The sequence below is a fragment of the Stegostoma tigrinum genome, chromosome 8 (genome assembly GCF_030684315.1).
Source record: "Stegostoma tigrinum isolate sSteTig4 chromosome 8, sSteTig4.hap1, whole genome shotgun sequence".
Lineage (NCBI taxonomy): Eukaryota > Metazoa > Chordata > Chondrichthyes > Orectolobiformes > Stegostomatidae > Stegostoma > Stegostoma tigrinum.
In genome coordinates, this window is record NC_081361.1 from 97,953,817 (window position 1) to 97,978,061 (window position 24,245).

The following is a 24,245-nucleotide window of genomic DNA, read 5'->3' on the forward strand; positions in this document are numbered from 1 at the left end:
CCCACCTCTCACCCCTCTCTCTCTCCCCCCACCTCTCACCCCTCTCTCTCTCTCTCCCCCCCCCCCCCACCTCTCACACCCCTCCCTCCCTCTCTCTCTCTCTCCCCCTCCCTCTTCCCATCTCTCTCTCTCTCTTTTCATGGGTGTGTATTTTGTGCGGGAGTGGGATGAAGTGGATGATGTGGTGTGAGGAGCGGGGAGGGAAGGGGAGCGGTTGACTGACTTTGCAGTGGAGTTTCATCAGGATGTTGCCTGGTCAGGTTAGGTCGGCTGGGGTTGTGCTCCTTCGGGAGAGAGGGCTAACGGGAGGGACCTGATTTAAGGTGCACAATACTATGGGGATGAGACAGCGGAGAAACCTCTCTGCTTTAGTACAGGCATCAGTAAGCAGCGGTACAACAGGGAGATTTAGAGTGGTTTGAGGGCAATCTTTTTCATCCAGACGGTGAAGAGTGACCAGAACTTGCTACCTAAAGGGGTAGTAGAGGCAGGAACCCTCAAGACATTGAAGAAGCATTGAGATAAACACTTGAAATGCTTTCTCATCGCAACCTGGGGAGGCGATGGCCTAGCGATTATTCTCGTTGGACTGTTAATCCAGAGACCCAGATCGTGTTGTGGGGACCTGGGTTTGAATCCTGTCACGGCAGATGGTGGAATTTGAATTTAATAAAATATCTGGAGTTAAGAATCTAATAATGACCATTGTTGGAAAAACCCATCTGGTTCAGTAATGTCATTTACTACCCTCTTAGGTAGCACGTTGACTCTGAACTACTCTCTGGGCAATGAGGGATGGGCAGCGCTGTCCTCATCCCGTGATTGAATAAAGGAGGTAAAAAAGTCTCTGGGCCAAGTGCTGGAAAATGAGATTACGGTGAATGGATTTTGATGATCCGTGCAGGCACATGGGCTGAACGGCCTCGATCTGTTCTCTAAAAGTCTATGCGTGACTTAAAAAAATAAGAAATGAGTTGGTGCAGAGAAGCAATGGCACCTGAGAATCCAACTAAACAAACAGTTAAAGTTGCAGTTCCGGTCAATAAACATTTAATGAAAAAAGCAAATGACGTACCAGAGTTTATTTCCAAAGAAATAAAATTGAAAAGTAGTGAACTTATCCTCAACCTCTCTTGAACCTTGTTTGGGCATTTTCTTTGGATACTGTATGCTGTTCCGATCCCCAGATTATAGTTCGTTGCAATACATTTACAAGGATGGTACCAGGCATATGTGGTTATAAGGCTTTGGAGTAGATTTGTGGATGCTGTGGTTGGTTGGCTCACCGAGCTAGTTTCTTGTTTCTCAGACGTTTCATTACCCTGCTTGGTAAGATCCTCAGTGCAGCCTCCAATGAAGCGCAGCTGTGTTTTCCCGCCTGGCATTTAAACTCTGGGGTCCGTTGAGCTGAATTGCCTCCCTTCCGATTTTCCTTCGTGGTGGAGTGTATATGGGGTTGAACTCTGTGTTTATTGATGGCTTTCTTCACAGAGTACCAAGCTTCTAGGAATTCCCATGCCTGTCTCTGCGTAGCTTGTCCCAGGATCTTGGTGTTGTTCCACTCGAAGTGATGGCTGTCCTTATCCATGTAGATAGAGATGAGGGAGTATTGGTCATGTCTTTTTGTAGCCAGTTGATGTTCGCGTACCCTTGTTGTTGGTCCCCACTACGAACAGGACCAATGTCATCCATAAGATTCCCTGCAGAGACTGAGAAACACTACATCGGAACGAAACTAACAACAAGGTTTGATGTAACTCCTGGGACAAGCTACACAGAGACTGGCATGGGAGTTCCTAGAAGCCTAGTACTCCATGAAGAAAGCCATCATTAAACACATTGAACGCAACACCATGTACACTCCACTACGAAGGAAAACCGGAAGTGAGGTAATCCAGCGCAACAGACTCCAGAGTTTAAAAACCAGGCGAGAAAACACAACAGTGATTCATCGGAGGCTGCACTGAGGATGTTACCCAGCGGGGTAATGAAACGTCTGCGGAACCAGCTCAGCGAGCCAACCATTCACAATGTGTGGTTATACTTTAGGAATAAGTAAATATTGAAAATTTCTACATGCGGGAAATAGACAAACAACTCGAATCTTAACAAAAACTAAGGCCGACCTGTAAAATTACTGTTCCATTTGTCAGTTCTGTCTTCAGTAAAGTGGGGGAAGGGGTCTTTAACAACACTTTCGCTGCACACAGCCTCTGAGCCTAACATCAGTGGTGGGTAGGTTGTTAGAAGGGATTCTGAAAGATAGGATTTCCATGCATTTGGAGAGGCACGGACTGATGTAGGTTAGTCAGCATGGTTTTGTGGGAGGGAAATCATCTCTCACACTTGACTAATTGAGTTTTGTTTTGAGGAAGTAATCAAAAATATTGATGAGGGCTGAGCAGTAGATATTGTTCACACGGACTTTAGTGAAGTGCTTGACAAGGTTCCATGTGGGTTATATAATTGTTTATATAAGTGACAAACAGAAGTGGACTCAGCACCGATCCCTGTGGAACACCACTGGCCGAAAAACAACCCCCCACCACAACCCTCAGAGTCCGACTGTCAAGTCAACTTTGCATCCAATTGGCAATCTCTCCCTGAACCCCATGCGATCTAATTTCACTAATTACTCTACCATTTCAAACCTTATCAAAGACTTTACTAAAGTCCATGTAAACAATGTCTACCACTGTGGCCTCAGTGATCTTTTTGGCTACTTGCTCAAGAAAACTTGATTAAACATGGTTTTACTCCTACAATGCCATGGAGAGGATTCAGAACCGGTTTACCAGGATGTTGCTAGGAATGGAGGGTTTAAGTTATAAAAATAGGCTGGGACTTTTCTCAGTGGAGAGTAGGAGGACGAGGGTTGAGCTTGTAGAGGTTCATAACATCATGGGGAGCACAGATACGGTGAATGGTGCTTAATGTTAAGGTGGGAGAAGAAAGATTTATAATGAATATGTGGGGCAACATTTTGACACAGACAGTGATTTGTGTGTGGAGTGAACTGCCAGAGGAAATGGTGGAGGCTGGTACAGTTGCAACGTTTAAAAGACATTTGGATAAGTACGTGAATAGGAAAGATCGGAGGGATGTGGGCCAGATGCGGGCAGGTGAGACTGGCTCAGTTTGGGAACATGGTTGGTGTGGACAAATTGGACTGTTTCCATGCTCTGTGATTCTGTGATCAATAATCTGCTCATTGATCCTCTGTTTTTGTCCTGAAAAACCATTCCGGACCTCATTTCAGCCTTGGACAAAAGAGCTGAACTTGAGAGGTGAGGTTCAAAACAGCATTTAACCCGTTGTGGCATAAGAACATAAAGGACTAGTAGCAGGAGTAGGCCATTCAGCCCATCTAGTCTGCCCCACTATTTAATACAAACATGGCTGATCTTGTCTTGGCCTCAACTCCATTCTCCTGCCTGCTCTCCATAACACTCTAACCCATAGCTAATTAAAATCTGTCTTATCTCCTCAACATCCCTGCTTCCACTGCACTTTGGGCAAGTGAATTCCACAGATCTATAACCCTTTGAGGGGAGCTACTTCCCCTCATCTGTTTAAAATCTGCTACTCCTTATCCCAAAACTATGGCCTGTCATCTAGATTGCCCTAGATGTAACCTTCTTCTTTATTCATTCATGGGATGAGGGCATCACTTAACTGCCCTCTGGACAATTAGGTGTGGGCAATAAGAGTCAACCATATTGCTGTGGGTCTGGAATCACATGTAGACTAGACCAGGTAAGGATGGCAGTTTCCTTCCTGAAAGGGCATTACTGAACCAGGTGGGATTTTCCAACAATCAACAATAGATCCATGGTCATCATTAGATTCTTAATTCCAGATATTTATTGAATTCAAATTCCACTGTCTGCCGTGGTGGGATTAAAACCCGGGTCCCTAGAACATTATCTGGGTCTTTGAATTAACCGCCCAACAATAATGCCACTAGGCCATCGCCTCCCCTGCCTATCTTTGGACCATGGGAGGAAACCCATAGAGACGCAATGAGAATGCACAAACTCTAGAGATAGTTGCCTGAGAGTGGAATTGAGGCCTGGTGCTGTGAGGCGGCAGTGCTAACCATTGAGCCACTGATCTTTCATTCTTTTGAACTCCAGAGAGTATCCACCCTAACTGCTCAATCTCTCTTCGAGACAAACTTGCCACCTTTGGAATTAATCTAGTGAACCTGCTCTGAACTGCTTGTAATATACCACCATTCCTCCTCAAGTAAGGGGATCAAAACTGTATGCAGTGCTCCAGTGGTGGTCCCACTCATGCTTTGTACAGCTGCCATAGCTCTTCCCTACTTTTATATTCTTTTAACAGTAAATGCCTAAATGCCTTTTGCCTTTATTACTGCCTGCTGTCCCTGACTACTGTGATTCATGCAAAAAGACTTCCAGATCCCTCTGCACCAAAGCACTATTCAGTTTTTTTTCCTATGTTTAGATAACAAGTTACCTTTCCGTTCTTCTGACCAAAATGGCTAACCTCACAACTACCTGTGTTAAACTCCATCTACCAAATTCAAGGAGATTAACCAGAGATTAGCTCAATGGTAATCGGGGCTAAGGTTCTCAAAAGCGTAGATTCATACCTGACACATAGGAAGATGGTCGTGGTTGTTGGAGGTCAGTCATCTCAGCTTCAGGGCATCTCTGCAGGAGTTCCTCAGGGTAGTGTCCTCGGCCCAACCAACTTCAACTGCTTCATCGATGACCTTTCTTCCACCTTGAGATCAGAAATGGGGCTTGAGGAGAGGCAATTGCCTAGTGATATTATCGCTGGACTGTTAATCTGAAGATCCACGTAATGTTTCAGGTACCTGGGTTCAAATCCTGTCATGGCAGATGGTGGAGTTTGAATTCAACTAAAAGTGTGCAGTTAAGTGCCTAATGATGACCTTGAATCCATTATTGAATGTTGGAGGGAAATCCCATCTGGTTCACTAATGCCCTTTAGGGAAGGAAACTGCCATCCTTACCTGGGCTAGCCTATGTGTGACTCCAGACCCACAGCAATGTGGTTGGCTTTGGGCAACTGGGATTCACAAGACTCAATACTGAAGTAGTCCATGCCTAAATTTAGCAAGGTCTGGACAATGTTAAGGCTTGGGTTGATAAGTGCCAAGTAACATTAGCAGCCCAAATGTCAGGTAATCACCGTCTCCCAAAAGTGAGAATGTAATCTCCGTCCCTTAAAGTTCAACAACATTGTCATTACTGACCCCTACTATCAAAACCCCGGGAGTTACCATTGATACAGAACTGAAATGAATTAGCCGGCCAAATCCAGTAGCCACAAGTGTAGATCAAACGCTAGGAGTCCTGCAGCTAATAACCCCTGCCTGTGCTCCCCAAAGCTACTTTTTACAAGGGATAAGTCGGGAGTTTGACGGAATACTCCCCATTTGCATGGAATGGTGCAACTCCAACAACACTAAAGAAGCTTGACACTATTTCTGCAAGCATCTGCTCCTTCCATCACTGATACTCACTAGCAGCAGTGTGTACTTTCTGCAGATATTCACCAAAGATGCTTTAACTTCACTTTCCAAGCCTAGCATTTGTATCACTTAAAAGGACACATTTTAAAATCCGGACTGAGCAATAATAGCTTCACCTTCCCTAAACCCTGACTGGTACATGGCCGATGATCAACACTGTGCAAATGTGGAAACTTGCAAGTGCCAACAGCTGAGGCAGTAACTGTGACACCTCATTAATATTCCAGTCATACATTCCTGCTGCCAACTGAAAGGAGAAAATGCCTCTTTTACCAACCTGTATCTTGTGCTTTTGGAGCTTAATATGAAGTGGGCATCTATTACTGAATGATTCGGTCTTCAGTGCGAATGAACACCAAGACGTTTCTCAATTAGCAGCCGGTCGGTCATGTCTCTGCTCATGTAGTGCATCGCTTGTGTTGCTGGGTAGTACTGGTTAATGTAAAGGTGAGGAATAAAAGGCAATGGAATGGAACATAGACAATCTCTCTTTCCTCTCACCTGCATCATTTGGCTTTCCTGCTAATGGACCAACATTCAGTCTGAATGCTGGTGGAATCAAGTCACTGCGCTTGCTGGAATGGGAGAAGTGTCTGTCACTGCGATATTGCATTTGGAGGCAGAGTGTAGAAATTGCACATGTTTGAGAACGTGGTCGTTTCCACAGAAACGAGCCATCTTATCAATATCTGCTGAAAGAGCAGAGAAACAAAAACATCCGTTCATATCAGTCCTCTCTGGAATGTTGTGGAGGATCGCAGCTTTGGTGCCACAAGGAGCTCTGGGGACTGAACTTGCCACAGGCACATTTCTGGCTGAGGCACATTTCTGGCTGAGCCATCTGGCTGGAGACCGCCTCCTGATAGACCAGCTCCAGCTCACTGCCTCCGAAAGGATGGACCATAAGAGGTTTCAGCTCAATCTGAGGGCCAGGGCAGTCACTGTTACTAAAAACAAACCGTAGGAATTTAGGGTAATAAAATGTGAGGCTGGATGAACACAGCAGGCCAAGCAGCATCTCAGGAGCACAAAAGCTGACGTTTCGGGCCTAGACCCTTCATCAGAGAGGGGGATGGGGAGAGGGAACTGGAATAAATAGGGAGAGAGGGGGAGGCGGACCGAAGATGGAGAGTAAAGAAGATAAGTGGAGAGGAGAGTATAGGTGGGGAGGTAGGGAGGGGATAGGTCAGTCCAGGGAAGACGGACAGGTCAAGGAGGTGGGATGAGGATAGTAGGTAGATAGGGGTGCGGCTTGGGGTGGGAGGAAGGGATGGGTGAGAGGAAGAACAGGTTAGGGAGGCAGAGACAGGTTGGACTGGTTTTGGGATGCAGTGGGTGGGGGGAAGAGCTGGGCTGGTTGTGTGGTGCAGTGGGGGGAGGGGACGAACTGGGCTGGTTTAGGGATGCGGTTGGGGAAGGGGAGATTTTGAAACTGGTGAAGTCCACATTGATACCAGTAGGCTGCAGGGTTCCCAGGCGGAATATGAGTTGCTGTTCGTGCAACCTTCGGGTGGCATCATTGTGGCAGTGCAGGAGGCCCATGATGGACATGTCATCTAGAGAATGGGAGGGGGAGTGGAAATGGTTTGCGACTGGGAGGTGCAGTTGTTTGTTGCGAACTGAGCGGAGGTGTTCTGCAAAGCGGTCCCCAAGCCTCCGCTTGGTTTCCCCAATGTAGAGGAAGCCGCACCGGGTACAGTGGATGCAGTATACCACATTGGCAGATGTGCAGGTCACCGTCAAACCCGCAGACAAGGGTGGCGCAGTGGTAGTATGGCGCACTGACCTCTTCATCGCTGAGGCCAGACGCCAACTCTCCGACACCACCTCCTACCGCCCCCTCGATCATGACCCCACACCCGAGCACCAAACCATCATCTCCAACACCATTCATGACCTCATCACCTCAGGGGACCTCCCACCCACAGCCTCCAACCTCATTGTTCCCCAACCCCGCACGGCCCATTTCTATCTCCTTCCCAAAACCCACAAACCTGCCTGCCCTGGTCGACCCATCGTCTCAGCCTGCTCCTGCCCCACCGAACTCATCTCCACCTATCTGGACTCCATTTTCTCCCCTTTGGTCCAGGAACTCCCCACCTACATCCGTGACACCACCCACGCCCTCCACCTCCTCCAGGACTTCCAATTCCCTGGCCCCCAACACCTCATATTCACCATGGATGTCCAGTCCCTGTACACCTGCATTCCGCATGGAGATGGCCTCAAGGCCCTCTGCTTCTTCCTGTCCTGCAGGCCCGACCAGTCCACCTCGACCGACACTCTCATCCGCCTAGCTGAACTCGTCCTCACCCTCAACAACTTCTCTTTTGACTCCTCCCACTTCCTACAGACTAAGGGGGTGGCCATGGGCACCCGCATGGGCCCCAGCTATGCCTGCCTCTTTGTAGGTTACGTGGAACAGTCCCTCTTCCGCACCTACACAGGCCCCAAACCCCACCTCTTCCTCCGCTACATTGATGACTGTATTGAAGCCGCCTCTTGCTCCCCAGAGGAGCTTGAAGAGTTCATCCACTTCACCAACACCTTCCACCCCAACCTTCAGTTCACCTGGGCCATCTCCAGCACATCCCTCACCTTCCTGGACCTCTCAGTCTCCATCTCAGGCAACCAGCTTGTAACTGATGTCCATTTCAAGCCCACCGACTCCCACAGCTACCTAGAATACACCTCCTCCCACCCACCCTCCTGCAAAAATTCCATCCCCTATTCCCAATTCCTCCGCCTCCGCCGCATCTGCTCCCACGATAAGACATTTCACTCCCGCACATCCCAGATGTCCAAGTTCTTTAAGGACCGCAACTTTCCCCCCACAGTGATCGAGAACGCCATTGACCGCGTCTCCTGCATTTCCCGCAACACATCCCTCACACCCCGCCCCCGCCACAACCGCACAAAGAGGATCCCCCTCGTTCTCACACACCTCCCTACCAACCTCCGGATACAACGCATCATCCTCCGACACTTCCGCCATTTACAATCCGACCCCACCACCCAAGACATTTTTCCATCCCCACCCCTGTCTGCTTTCCGGAGAGACCACTCTCTCCGTGACTCCCTTGTTCGCTCCACACTGCCCTCCAACCCCACCACACCCGGCACCTTCCCCTGCAACCGCAGGAAATGCTACACTTGCCCCCACACCTCCTCCCTCACCCCTATCCCAGGCCCCAAGATGACATTCCACATTAAGCAGAGGTTCACCTGCACATCTGCCAATTTGGTATACTGCAACCACTGTACCCGGTGTGGCTGCCTCTACATTGGGGAAACCAAGCGGAGGCTTGGGGACCGCTTTGCAGAACACCTCCGCTCAGTTCGCAACAAACAACTGCACCTCCCTGTCGCAAACCATTTCCACTCCCCCTCCCATTCTCTAGATGACATGTCCATCATGGGCCTCCTGCAGTGCCACAATGATGCCACCCGAAGGTTGCACGAACAGCAACTCATTCCGCCTGGGAACCCTGCAGCCATATGGTATCAATGTGGACTTCACCAGTTTCAAAATCTCCCCTTCCCCTACCGCATCCCTAAACCAGCCCAGTTCGTCCCCTCCCCCCACTGCACCACACAACCAGCCCAGCTCTTCCCCCCCACCCACTGCATCCCAAAACCAGTCCAACCTGTCTCTGCCTCCCTAACCGGTTTTTCCTCTCACCCATCCCTTCCTCCCACCCCAAGCCGCACCCCCATCTACCTACTAACCTCATCCCACCTCCTTGACCTGTCCGTCTTCCCTGGACTGACCTATCCCCTCCCTACTTCCCCACCTATACTCTCTCCACCTATCTTCTTTACTCTCCATCTTCGGTCCGCCTCCCCCTCTCTCCCTATTTATTCCAGTTCCCTCTCCCCATCCCCCTCTCTGATGAAGGGTCTAGGCCCGAAACGTCAGCTTTTGTGCTCCTGAGATGCTGCTTGGCCTGCTGTGTTCATCCAGCCTCACATTTTATTATCTTGGAATTCTCCAGCATCTGCAGTTCCCATTATCTCTGTCGGAATTTAGGGGCAGAAATAGGCTGATTGGGCCCTTGAGTCTGTTCAACCTTTCAATGAGATCGTGTTGGTGAACTGACCTCTACTGTCCTGTCTGCTAACCCCTGTGCCCAAGACCCCGCAATACCCTTATATGCCAATAGAAAATTAGAGGCTAGTGGAAGTGAGTTAGCTCAGTTGGCTAGATGGTTGGTTTGCAATGCAAAGTGACGCTAACAATGTTGTCTCAATTCCTGCACCAGCTGAGGTTAACATGAAAGGACTCTCACTCTCAACCTCTCCCCTCGCCTGATGTGTAGTGACCTGATTCATCTCTCAGTAACGAGGGAGCAGCCCTACAGTCTGGTAAAACTACAGTAACTTTGCCTTCACTTGTAACAGCAATCTATCAGCCTCTACTACCTTCTAGGGTAGAGAATTCCCCAAAATGATGAACCACTGTGAGCAATCAAAATTCACCTCATCCCTTGCTCAAAGGAATTTCCATATTTTTTGTTAAAAACTATGTCCTCTTGTTTGGTCTCCCACACATGGGGAAACATTGAGCAGTCGAGGAAGACTGTGGACCGAGAGGGAACGTCAGTGTGAAGGACCTCTTGGAAAACTCAGTTATAAACTACAGACAGAGCACAGAGCAGTACAGAGAGATTGTCTCATGAGTAAGGGCTAAACAGGTTGGGACTGTACTCGCTGGAGTTTAGAAGAATGAGAGGCGAGCTCATTGAAACAACGAGGATTCTGAAGAGCCTTGGCAGAATAAATGCTGAGAGGATGTTTCCCCTCATGGGAGAGTCCAGAACCAGGGGGCACAATCTCAGAACAAGGGACATCCAATTTAAGACTGAGATGAGGAGGAATTTCTTCTCGCAGAGGGTTGGGAGTCTTTGCTACAGAGAGCTGTGGGGAAAGATTCCTTGATGTATTTAAAGGCTAAGATGGATTCTTGATCAGTCAGGGAATCAAGGGTTATAAGGAATGAGCAGGAAAGTAGACCTGAGTAGTGTCAGATTAGCCATGATCACATTAAATGATGCAGCAGGCTCAAGGGGCCAAATGGCTTTTTCTTTCCTGTGATAATGGGAACTGCAGATGCTGGAGAATCCAAGATAACAAAGTGTGGAGCTGGATGAACACAGCAGGCCAAGCAGCATCGCAGGAGCACAAAAGCTGACGTTTCGGGCATAGACCCTTCATCAGAGAGGGTCCCTTCATCTGATGTAGGGTCTAGGCCCGAAACGCCAGCTTTTGTGCTCCTGAAATGCTGCTTGGCCTCCTGTGTTCATCCAGCTCCACACTTTGTTATCTTGGCTTTTTCTTTCCTACTGATTTTTGTGGGATGTGGCCACCGCTAGCTGGGCCCAGCATTTCTTGCCCGTCCCTAGTTGCCCCTTGAGAATGTGGCAGGAGCTGCCTTCTTGAACAGAGGCAGCCCACCTGCTGTGGGTTGACCCACAATGTTATTAAGGAGGGACTTCCAGGTTTTTGACCCAGTGAAACTGAATGAACAGTGATATATTTCCAAGCCAGGATAGTGAGTGGTTTGGAAGGGAACTTGGAGGCAGCGGTGTTCCTGTGTATCTGCTGCCCTTGTCCTTCTAGATGGAAGTGGTTGTGGATTTGGAAGATGCTGTCTGAGGAGTCTTGGGGAATTTCTGCAGTGCATCTTGTAGATAGTACACACTGCTGCTACTGAGCATCGGTGATGGAGGATGTGGATGTGGTGCCAATCAGGCGGGCAGCTTTCCCCTGGATGGTGTCAAGCTTCTTAAGTGTTGTTGAGGCTGCACCCATCCAGGCAACTGGGGGGTATTCCATCACACTCCTGACTTGTGCCTTGTAGACGCTGGATAGGCTTTGAGGAGTCAGGAGGTGAGTTACTCACTGCACTATTCCCAGATGGAGAGGAGACAGACAACTTAAAGAGGTGGGGATGGGCCTCCTCTCCACCTCTCCTCTCCTCAATCCATCTTCGATCCGCCTCCCCCCCTCCCTATTTATTTCGGAACCCTCTTCCCCTCCCCCTTTTCTGAAGAAGGGTCTAGGCCTGAAACGTCAGCTTTCCTGCTCCTGTGATGCTGCTTGGCCTGTTGTGTTCATCCTGCTCCACGCCTTGTTATCTCGGATTCTCCAGCATCTGCAGTTCCCATTATTGCGGAGTTACAGATATGGCTTTCTATCATTAACCAGGTTATAGGGCAAGAATGGACGTGTTTTAAATACAGACTAAAATACTGTTACCACAACAGGTGGAAATTGGCAGCTATAACATCCAACCATTATATTAACCGAAGAAGAGAAAGGAGAAAAGCTATTTTGTGCTGGATAGTTTGACCTTGAGCTGAAAAGGCTAGGAGCATTTTCAAATCTGCATGTCTCTTACTATGGGTTTGAGACTTGAAGCTCCAGCTATTCTGAGCTGGTGTTGTGAGAGAGCTCCCTGCTGACTTGTGGCTGGCACCTCGATGCAGAACGACCTCACATTGTACGTTCCCGAGCATCTTCTGATTTCATCTTCCAAACCCGCGACCTTTCCCAGCCCAGAATAATCAGGGCAACAAGTATATGGATACCCCAGTGCCTGCAAGTTCCTCTCCCGTTAACACATTCTTGGAGCAATGTCGTTGTCCCTTTGCTGGCAGAGAATTGTAGGCCTGGACCTCCTGCTCTAACAGCTACTGTGGATGTGCCTGAACTGAACAGTTCACGAAGGCAGCTCTCTGCCACATCCTCCAGGTTTGAAGGGAGAATGGGTGATAGTACTGGCCCAGCCAGTAGCAAATATGAGAAATTACAGCTAGACTCATGATAACAAAGTGTGGAGCTGGATGAACACAACAGGCCAAGCAGCATCTCAGGAGCACAAAAGCTGACGTTTCGGGCCGAGACCCTTCATCAGAGAGGGGGATGGGGAGAGGGAACTGGAATAAATAGGGAGAGAGGGGGAAGCGGTCCGAAGATGGAGAGAAAACAAGATAGGTAGAGAGGAGAGTATAGGTGAGGAGGTAGGGAGGGGATAGGTCAGTCCAGGGAAGATGGACAGGTCAAGGAGGTGGGATGAGGTGGTAGGTAGGAAATGGAGGTGCGGCTTAAGGTGGGAGGAAGGGATGGGTGAGAGGAAGAACAGGTTAGGGAAGCGGAGACAGGCTGGGCTGGTTTTGGGATGCAGTGGGAGGAGGGGACGAACTGGGCTGGTTTTGGGATGCACTGGAGGAAGGGGTGATTTTGAAGCTTGTGAAGTCCACATTGATACCATTGGGCTGCTGGGTTCCCAAGTGGAATATGAGTTGCTGTTCCTGCAACCTTCGGGTGGCATCATTGTGGCAGTGCAGGAGGCCCATGATGGACATGTCATCTAAGGAGTGGGAGGTGGAGTGGAAATGGTTTGCGACTGGGAGGTGCAGTTGTTTGTTGCGAACCGAGCGGAGGTGTTCTGCAAAACGGTCCGCAAGCCTCCGCTTGGTTTCCACAATGTGGAGGAAGCCACACCGGGTACAATGGAAAAATAAACCACATGGACAGATGTGCAGGTGAACATCTGTTTGATATGGAAGGTCATCCTGGGGCCTGGAATAGGGGTGAGGGAGGAGGTGTGGGGGCAAGTGTAGCACTTCCTGCGGTTGCAGGGGAAGGTGCCGTGTGTGGTGGGGTTGGAGGGGAGTGTGGAGCGGACAAGGGAGTCACGGAGAGACTCGTCTGTCCAGAAGGCAGACAAGGGTGGGGATAGAAAAGCCCAGCTCGTCCCCTCCCCCCACTGCATCCCAAAACCAGCCCAGCCTGTCTCCGCTTCCCTAACCTGTTCTTCCTCTCACCCATCCCTTCCTCCCACGTCAAGCCGCACCTCCATTTCCTACCTACTAACCTCATCCCACCTCCTTGACCTGTCCATCTTCCCTGGACTGACCTATCCCCTCCCTACCTCCCCACCTATACTCTTCTCCACCTATCTTCTTTTCTCTCCATCTTCGGTCCGCCTCCCCCTCTCTCCCTATTTATTCCAGTTCCCTCTCCCCATCCCCCTCTCTGATGAAGGGTCTAGGCCCGAAACGTCAGCTTTTGTGCTCCTGAGATGCTGCTTGGCCTGCTGTGTTCATCCAGCCTCACATTTTATTATCTTGGATTCTCCAGCATCTGCAGTTCCCATTATCACTGATACAGCTAGACTCATGTCGCCTGCCATTACAATCATTTAACCTATTTTTCCATGTTATGAGACTTGAACCTAGGTGTTCTTGGTCCAAAGCAGGGGCACTACCACTCTACCACAAGAGAAGCCTGAGGTTTCTTCTTTAGTTGTACAAATTGATTCCCTCCAGATGCTTTTCTAATTCCCTTTTTTTGAAAGTGCTCTTGGGAGCTGCCTCTCTGAACCGTTTCTGATAGTCCACTCCAGAACCAAAATACTCACTGTCCTCTCTCTGTATCGCCATCGGTTCCTTGACTGTAAGACATAGGAGCAGAAGTAGGCCATTCAGCCCATTGGGTCTGCTCCACTATTCAGTAAGATCATGTTTGATCTGACAGTTGTCAACTCCACTTTTTACTCAACATCTTTGATCTCTTTTGCTGACTAAAAATCTGTCTGCCTCAGCCTTGAACATAGTTAATGAGACTGCCTTGAGAGCCCTCAGCAGTAAAGAATTCCACAGAATCAGTACCATCTGAGAGAGGAAGTTCCTCCTCATCTGGGATAATGGGAACTGCAGATGCTGGAGAATCCATGATAATAAAGTGTGAAGCTGGATGAACACCGCAGGCCAAGCAGCATCTCAGGAGCACAAAAGGAGACGTTTCGGGCCTAGACCCTTCATCACAGAGGGTTAGGGTTAGAGTTAGGGTTGAAGTGTCTAGGCCCAAAATGTCAGCTTTTGTGCTCCTAAGATGCTGTTTGGCCTGCTGTGTTCACCCAGCCCCACACTTTATTATCCTCCTCATCTGTGTCGTTTTTATGTGACTCCCCTCATCTGAGACTTTTTTACAAAGGGAAACAGCATCTACCTTGTCAATCTCAAGGACCCCATAAGATCGCCCCATATTCTTCTAAATTCCAATGAGTACAGGTCTAGCCTACTCAACCTCTGCTCATATGACAGTCCTTCTCTAACTGGTAGCAGTTGAGTCAGTGTTCTCTCGACTGCCACCTGTGCCAGGATATTTTTGCCTTGAGAAGGGGAGTAAAACTTCTCACAGTATTCCAACTCTGATCTGATTAGTGACCAGCGTGGTTTTAGCGAAACACCCTATTTTATATCCCATTCCCTTTGCAATAAAGACCAACATTCCATTTGCGTACTGCCCATAGAACATGGATGCTTGGTTTTTTTTGTGGTTCATTGAGGAACAGCTCCCAAATTCCTCTATTTTGTAGCTTTCATCGTTTTAACAATATCCAGCTCCTCTTCTTGCCCAAGTGCATAGCTTCACTTTATATTGCACCCGGCAAGTTTTTAAACCACTCACTCAGTTGTACATCATTTAGGCCTCACTTCTATGGAATTGAAATTTCACCACCTGCTATGGTGAGATTTGAACCCACGTGGACAGAGCGTGAGGTAGGGCCTCTGCAATTCTCATGCCATGACAATATCACTGTAGCAGCTCGCTTGCTTATGGCATTGCTGGTCTAGCTACAGCAGACAGATAGCAGCGGCTATGGAAGGCAGCTCATCCCTGCCAGAGTCAAATGGTGGCCATAAATATTGGCCTTACCAGTAACACTCACATCCATGTGGGAACTTTTGGAAAGAGGAAATGCAGTGATTGTAACGAGGTCATCCAGGTGGACCTCGTAGAATATGAGTTCCCTGATTGGGGCTTTTAGCCTGGTCTAATCGGGGAGCCCTGGCTGACATATAAACAAGAGTGTCAGAGGTTCACTCTGAGAGCTGGCTCTGAGGGACTTGGGTCAGTGTTGAGGACTCTCCATGTGTAAATAAAGGACGACTTGGTGATGGGATGCCAGCCTCTGCGGAGTTATTTCGGGGAACAAAGAAGTTTGTACGGATTTGAAGGACAGTGTAGAAGCCATCTCCTCTCATGTTTTTGGTTTGTCTGGTTGATGCCAGCCTGTATATACTCTGCCAATCCCAGCTGCAGCCGTTCAGAAACAAAACGCCAACAAAGTTGGGGGTGGGTCCAGTGGGGAGTGGGAGAAAGGGAGAGCCGGTGTGTGGAGCACTTTTACAAATGGGCAGTAGAATATAGTGAAAGGAATGAATAAGGAAAATCACTGATGAAAATGGACAGGATAAGAGAGATTGGATAGGGTCTGTGAAATGTCAGGGAATGTGTAGAGCGTGTAAAGGTTATGCGCAGCAAATGAAAGAACATTGCTGTGAGACACAGGGAGTAACTGAGGTCAGAAGGACGCAGTCACAGAAATAAAACTGATGAGTGGCTACAGTCAATGTCAATTTGTTTTGACGCAGGATTCATCCTCTATCACTCCTTATGTTTATGTCTTCACAATGATTGTTTCTCTTATGTCATTCTTTTCCCCTGCTCTCTCAGTTATAAATGTGTTAGAACATAGAACATTACAGCACAGTACAGGCCCTTCGGCCCTCGATGTTGTGCCGACCTGTCATACCGATCTCAAGCCCATCTAACCTACACTATTCCATGTACGTCCATCGGGGTCACAGTCTAAGGATTACGGGATGGGCCATTTAAGACTGAGAAGAGGAGAAATTGAATGGGGTGAACACCCCAGGGAGAGAGGTTCAGAAAAAACAACAGTGCAGCACAGGAACAGACCCTTTGGCCCACCAAAACTGTGATGACACTTGAGACCTTTCTAACCTAAAATCCTTCTGCCTCAAAGCAGTCCGTAACCCCCATTCCCTGCCTACTCATGTATCAGTGAAGATGTCTCTTAAATGTTGCTATTGTATCCATCTCCACTGACTCCTCCAGCAGCACATTCCAGACAGTTACCACTCTCTGTGTATAAAACCTGCCTCTCACATCTCCTTTAAACTTAGCCCCTTTTAATTTAAACCCATGTCACTTAGTAATTCACATTTTTATCCTGGGAAAGACCATGACCATCCATTCTAACCATGTCTCTAATAATTTTGTGAACTTCTGTTGGAGCACCCCAAATCGTCTGGTGTTCAAGTGAAAACAAGCCATGTTTGTCCAATCTCTCCTCATACTTAATACCCTCCAAGTCAGGCAACACCCTGGTAAACCATTTCTGTATATTGTCGCAAACCTCTGTGCGTTTCAGCCAGTGTGGTGACCAGAACGGTACACAATATTCCAGATGTGACCAAAGTTCTATACAGCAGCAATACTGCTTGCTAATTCTTATGCTGTGTGCCTGACCAATGAAAACAATGCCTACTTGGCTACCTTATTGCTTATGTTGCCACTGTCAGGGAACTGTGTATCTGTATGCCTAGACCCCTCTGTATATTAATGCCACTAACTGCATATGTTCCTGCTACATTAGAACAACTTTCAAAATACATTGTACTGCACTTGTCCAGATTAAACACCACCTGCCATTTCTGCTGCCCATCTATACCCTGTTATATCCTCTGGCAATCTACCTCACCATCCACAGGTCCCCCAATCTGTGTGTTGTCTACAAATGTACTCATCAAGCCACCTACTTTCTCTTCTAAATCATTTATGTATATACTACAAACAACTGGGGTCCCAGCACTTGTCCCTGTGGAATGCTATTGATCACGATCTCCAGTAAGAAAAACACCCTTCCAGTGCTAATCTGTCTTCTATGGGAGCCATTTCTAATTCCCTTATACCAGCTCGTTGTGCATCTCGTGTAACTTCACCTTCTGTATCAGCCTACCATTGAGGGACTTTGTCCAAGACTTTGCTAAAGTCCATTTGGACAACATCTATTGCCCTACTGTCATCAATCATTCCTGTCACTTCCTCAAAAAGTTCAACCAAGTTTATCAGACATGATCCACCCTGGAAAGAGCCATGCTCCCTGTTGCTAGCAAGTCCGTATTTTTCCAAATCCTGTACCTAAGCATCTTCATCAACCAATCTCTACCGCTGACATAGGCTCAGTGACCTGTAATTTCCCAGATTATCCCTGTTGCCCTTCTTAAAGAAAGGAACAACACTGGCTATTCTCTGGGACTCTCCTGTGATGAAAGAGGATAGAAACATTTTGAACAAAACTCCAGCAATTTCCTGATCCGATCAGGCCGTGGGCACTTGTCTACCTTAATGCTTTTAGAAACCCCAACATCTCCGTTTTAATATTGACATGCTTCAGCATATCAACACACTCCTCCCATGACTCACCATCCACCATGACCTTCTGCTTTGTGAATACTGATGCAAAGTACTTGTGCAGGACCTCACTTACTTCCTGTGGCTTCATGCACGAGCTCCCTCCTTTGTTTTTGAGTGGACCTACCCAGCTACCCTCTTGTTTCTTATAAATGTATAAAATGCCTTGGGATTTTCCTTAATCCTGTCACCAGTAGTCCCTTTAGCCCTCCTAATTCCTTGTTTGTGTTATTTCATGAAGGAAGCATCATTGAGATGAGGTGTGTTAGGGTGAATGTGCTTTCTGCATGGTACATTCGATATGGTACACGACTGGAGTTCAGGGTATAGGTGAGGTCATTCCAGACTGACGTGTGGAAACAGTTCTTCACTTAAAGGCAACAAGCCTGTGGAATCCTCTCTCAAGGCTGCACAGGCCTAGTACTTGCTGAGACAGGGGAAATGCAGAAAGCATGTTCCCGATGACCAGAGAGTCCAGTACCAGGGGTCACAGTCTAAGGATTACGGGATGGGCCATTTAAGACTGAGAAGAGGAGAAATTTCTTCACCCAGAGAATGGGCAGACTTTGGAATTCTCTGTCACAGAAAGTGGTTGAGGCCAAGCATTTCTGAAGAAGGGTCCCTACCCAAAATGTCAACTTTCCTGCTCCTCTGATGCTGCTGGGCCTGCTGTGTTCCTCCAGCTCCACACTGTGTTACCTCAGGCTTCAGTATTGGAAGTTCTTGCGATCTCCAAGGCAAAACATCGAATGTTTTCAGGAAGGAGTTAGATATAATTCTTGAGGCGAAAAGGATCAAAGGGCAGGGGGTGAAATCAGGAACAGGGGACTAAGTTTATGGTGCCACGAACACTTGATTGACAGAGCAGACTCAAAGGACCAACTTGCCTACTCATGTTCCTATTTTCAATATTTTCTGCATTTCTACATATTCAAGAAAGCAATAGATAATTTAAAATAATTAAATGCATCAAAGGCATTGGGAGAAAGCAGGAATATAGTATCAGGATAGAGGATCAGCCATGGCCATCTTGAATGGCAGAGCAGACTCTGTGGGCCCAATGGTCTCCTGGGTGATTCACAGAGCAATTATGAAGCAAAATTTGAAAGTCACTTCGAAGGATGTGGGGGAGTGCAGGAGTAGCCCATTCAACACCTCAATATGATCACTGATCTGAGAGTGGCCTTAACTCCCCATTCCCTGTCCCTACCCCACCCCACCCTTAATAACCAATTACACCCTCACTAATGAAGAATCTATCTACCTCTGTCTTAGCAGTACTCATTGACCCTGTCTCCACTGTACTCATGGGAAGAAAAGCCCAAAGATTGACGACACTCTGAGAGAATCATTTCTACCTCCTGTCCATCTTAAATGGGCCATCAATCATTTTGAAAAGATGCCTCCTAATTGTAGTCTCCCACAAGGGGTAGCATCATGTCGGCATCCACATTCTTTCAGGGTTATGCAGATCTCAGTAAGGTCATCTCCCATTCTTCTCAACTCCAGAGGAAACAGCCCCGAGCTGCTGAACCTTTCCCCCTACAGTAACACTCCCACTCCCCCCAACACAGACACACACACACTCCAACCCATGTGTCACAGCCTAGTGAACCTTCTTTGAGTTGTTTCTAGCAGAGTTAAGTAAAAGGTCAGGGGAGGTCTGAATGGGTGATTCAAAAGGTGGTTCAAGAGGTAGGTTTTCAGGAACATCTTAAAAGGACGTCTTCCGGGGGAATGATGGGTGGTTTGCAGAAGTTCAGGGAGTGTGTTCCAACACTGAGGACTGAAGCAGCCCCACTCTTGGTCAGTGAGCTCCAGGCCTGGGAGGTTGAGGTGTGTTTGTGAGCACAAGGGGTGCTGAGTGACCGGGGTGACCGTGTGATTAGGACACTAGCTGCAGAGATTTGAATGAGCTGAAGGTCATGGAGGGTATTATTAACATTGTTAAATTCACACAGATTTGGAGCAAGATGCCTGTGAGACTAAGTCCCTGGAACCCACGTCCAAACAGAACAACTGCAAGAATAATAAGGCTCCTGACTGCACACATCCGATCGAATCGGTAAGGCGGATGTCAAGCGAGGGAGATTGTACAGTGGCACCTTTTTCTTGGGACTGCTCATTTCAAAAGGTTCTCAATCCACAGAATGATACAGCACTGAGGGAGGCCATTTGGCCCGTCATCCTGTGATCTGCCCAGTTGGTCCTGCTCGCTTGCTGTTTCCCCAGTAGCTCTGTAAATGTTCGCTCTTCCACTGTTTATCTAATTCCCTGAATGGGTTTCCTGCGCATCATTCGGCAGCACAATCCAGATTTCAACAAAATCGCAGCATGGTTACAGCACAGAGGAAGGCCAGTCAGATTGTCTGGTGTTATCTTAATTTTCTCTAACTGTATATGTACCTTAAACCCATATTATGGCCTCCGTCTGTCCCCAACCCCTGCCCCCTGTTGAGGTCAAGCTGCAGTTTTCTGGGCTATCTTTTGCCCCTTTCTTAAACAATGGTGTCACATTTGCACTCCTCTGCTCCCCCTGAAGCTAATCCTGTGCTCAGAGAGGCCTGGAAAATATCCGTCAGCAGCTCTGCAATTTATTCCTTTGCCTGTCTCAGCGACCTGGGATGCACCTAATCTGGGTTTGGTGACTTCTCTACCATATCGTGCTGCCAGCCTTTTTAGCCCCTCTTCTTTATCTGTCACTATCGTGCTCAGTTGCTCAACACCCACGTTTTCAACTAGACCGTTATCACCATCTTCTCATTTGGTAAAGAGAGAACAAGGTGTTTATTCAGTGCCTCTGCAATATCCTTTGCTTCAGTGAGTAGCTTACCCTGCTTATTCCTTATGGACCCCACTCTATCCTTCACAGATCTTTTTCCTATGAATATGTTTGAAGAACATTTTACTATTGGTTTTGCCATCCATTCCTCGTTTCCTCCTAACCTTCCTTGTTCCAGCCATAGCTTCTCTCCTGCATTTGAGATACACTTCCTGATTTCTATTGCTATTAATATTCGTAATGCACCATCTGCCTCCTTTTTCTTCCTTATTTTCTCATCAATTCCTTAGACAGCCAAGGCACTCCAGCTTTGGAAGCCCTGCACTTATTTCTCATCTGGATGTAGTTAGCTTGCACCCTATTCAGAGCACAAAGAACAGTACAGTTCAGGAAGAGGCGCTTCAGCCCACCAGGCCTGCGCTGGCACATGATTCCTTTCTAAACGAACAATATTTTTCCCCTACTTGGTCAGTAACCCATGGTCATGTTCCCTGCCTACTCCTGTATCAGCCAAGCTGCATCATAAACGTTGCTATTGTATCCACCTCCACCAACTCCTCTGGCAGCACACTCCAGGCACTTAGCATCCTTGGTGTAAAAAATGTGCCTCTCCCATCTCCTTTAAACTTTCCCCCCCTTTACCTTAAAGCTATGTCCGTATTGACATTTCTACCGTGGGAAAACAACTGATTATCCATTCTCTCCATGCCTTTCGTAATTTTGTAAACTTTTATCAGGTCACCCCCTCATCCTAAGATGTTCAAGTGAGAACAAACCAAGTTTGTCCAATCTCTCCTCACAGCTAGTACCCTCCAAACCAGGCCACACCCTGCTAAACCAGTTCTGTACCCTCTCTATAGCCTCTACATCCTTCTGGTAGTGTGGCGACCAGAACTGTACACAGTTTTCTAAGTTTGGTCTAAAACTAAATAGTTGCAACAGGACTTGCCAATTTTTTATGCTTTGTGTTCCAATTGATGAGGGCAAGCATGCTATATGCTTTCTTGATAATCTTATCGATTTGTGTTGCCACTTTCAGGGAACTGTGTAACCTGAATGCCCAGATCACTCTGCATATTGTTGCTCCTTAATGGTTCTGCCATTGACAGTTAATCCTTGGAAATCCTGAGGGTTCTGTTCCTGAGAACTGAGCAAATGATGAAATTTGCAAGCATGGAGCTCATTAAAAAATGGCTCCAGTTTTTGTCACAGATGTTAAATTTTGTTGTTGCTTGTTCTTTAGCATGGATAGGTGATTCACGATCTATGATTTTGTGGAGACAAAGGATTTACTGTGTGCTTCTCTCTTGCATTAGTCCTTCCAAAATGTATCACCTCGCAATTGTCTGGATTGAACTCCATCTGCCATTTCTCCACCCAAGTCTCCAGCCTATCCATATCCTGCTGTATCCTCTAGCAATCCTCCTCACTAACCACAGCTCCCCCAACCTTTATGTCATCTCCAGATTTACTAATTAGGCCACCTACATTCTCCTCCCATTGGTGTATTACAAGCAACAGGAGCCCCTGTGGAACACCATTGGTCACAGATCTCCAGTCAGAAAAACACCCTTCCACCCCATCTCTCTGTTTTCTATGACTAAGCCAGTTCTGTACCCAACTTACCATTTCACCACAGATCCCGTGTGACATCACCTTCTGTATCAGCCTGCCATGAGAGACATCTTCTAAGACCTTGTTAAAGCCCATGTAGACAGCATCTACCCTCATCAATCATCTTTATCACTTCCTCAGAAAACTCAATCAGGTTTATGAGAACAGATAGGGAGAGATTACTGAACATGTCAGGACTGGGGGTCTGAGGTGTATTGTTTTAATATGAGGAGTACAACAGGGTAAGGCAGATGAATTCCTGCACAAAGCCATGCTGCCTATCTCTAGTAAGTCCATACTTTTCTAAATATGAGTAAACCCGGTCCGTAAGAATCTTCATCAATAATTCCCTGCCGCTGACGTAAGGCTCAATGGCCTTTTATTTCCTTGATTATTGTTGCCCTTTTTAAAGGAACAACGTTGGCCATTCTCCAGTCCTCTGGGACCTCTCATGGATGCAAGGAGAACACAGAAATTTCATACGAGGCCCCAGCAGTTTCCTTCCTCGATTCCCTCAGCATTCTGGGATAGATCCCATTGGGTCCTGGGGACTTGTCTACCTTAATGCTTTTTAAAACACAGAACAGCACCTCCTATTTTGTACTGACATGCACTATAATATCAACAGAACCCTCTCTGGACTCATCAGCTACCCACGTCCTTCTCCTTCGTGAATACCACCGCAAAATATTCATTCGGGACTTCACCACTTCCTCCAGCTCCACACATAAATTCCCTCCTTTGTGCTTGAGTGGATCTATCCTTTCCCTTGCTACCCTCTTGCTCTTTATTTACATATAAAATGCCTTGGGAGTTTCCTTAAGCCTGCTTGCTAAGGACATTTCATTGCCCCCTTATAGTTCTCCTAGCTCCTTGTCTAAGTTATTTCATTTTATCTTTATATTCATTGAGGGCTGTGTCTGTCTTCAGTTTCCTAAAATTATGTATGCCTCCTTTTTCTTTTTGACTAAGCTCATAATGTGACTTGTCATCCAAGGTTCCTGATTCTTGCCATCCTAATCCTTCATTTTCACAGGAACGTGCCAGTCCTGAACTCTAATTAATTGGCCTTTAAAAGATGACCTCATGCCAATATTGATTTATCCTTTAAAAGCCACACCCCCATCTACATTCCCCATTTCCTGCTGAATATTGTCATTGTTGCTTTCTCCCAATTTAGTACTAGTTTTTTGAGGACTCCTCTTATCCCTATCCATAGGTAACTTAAAACGTAAAGAGAATGATGGTCGCTGTTCCTGAAATGGTCCTCTACTGAAACTGCACTCACCTGGCTGAGCTCATTCCCAAAACCAGGCCTGGTATGGCCCCTTGTTGGACTATTTACATATTGCTTCAAGAAACCCTCTTGGATGTACCTTTCAAACATTACCACCCCCAACCAAGCCCCTGGCACTAAGGAAGTCCTGGCCAGTGTGTGGGAAGTTCACATCACCCATACAAGCATTATTTTCAAATTTTTCCATAATCTGTCCACATATCTGTTCCTATATCGGCCTTTGGGATGATTGTAGTACAATCCCATCAAAGTGATTGCATCCTTCCTATCCCTGAATTCTCCCCATGTGGCCTCACTGAATGAACCCTCCAACATATCCTCCCTCAGTCCAGCTGTAATATTCCTCCTTATCGGTAACACAGCTCCTGTACTCTTTTACATCCCTCACTGTCTCACCTGAAACATCTAAATCCTGGAACATTAAGCTGCCAGTCTTGTCCTCCTCTCAACAAAGTCTCTTTAATAGCTATAATGTCATAGTTATTTGTAGTAATCCAAGCTCTGTATTATTCTGCCTTACCCTGTTGTACTCCTCATATTAAAACAATACACCTCAGACCCCCAGCCCTGACATGTTCAGTAACCTCTCCCTATCTATTCTTCCTCTCAGCCTTACTGACCTTAGCCCCTGACTCCATCTCGATCATTTTCCTTGCTGACCTACTGGTCTGGTTCCCGTCCCCCGTCGCACTAGTATGAAGCCTCCTATGTGGCACTAGCAAACCTCCCTGCCA

The 24,245-nt window shown here is 47.3% G+C and overlaps 1 protein-coding gene across 7 annotated transcripts in view; it reads left to right on the top strand.

The window, feature by feature from the left end:
• samd13 (sterile alpha motif domain containing 13) overlaps window positions 1-24,245 on the top strand; it is a 177,826-nt gene that overhangs the window by 67,564 nt on the left and 86,017 nt on the right. For 6 of the 7 annotated variants that reach the window (XM_059648160.1, XM_059648162.1, XM_048539457.1 and 3 more), the window contains one exon: window positions 19,780-19,883. The exons of the other annotated variant lie outside the window; for it this stretch is intronic. In XM_059648160.1, the coding sequence (XP_059504143.1) occupies window positions 19,780-19,883 (104 nt within the window). The remainder of the gene's footprint in view (window positions 1-19,779; window positions 19,884-24,245) is intronic. 7 annotated transcript variants of the gene reach the window in all.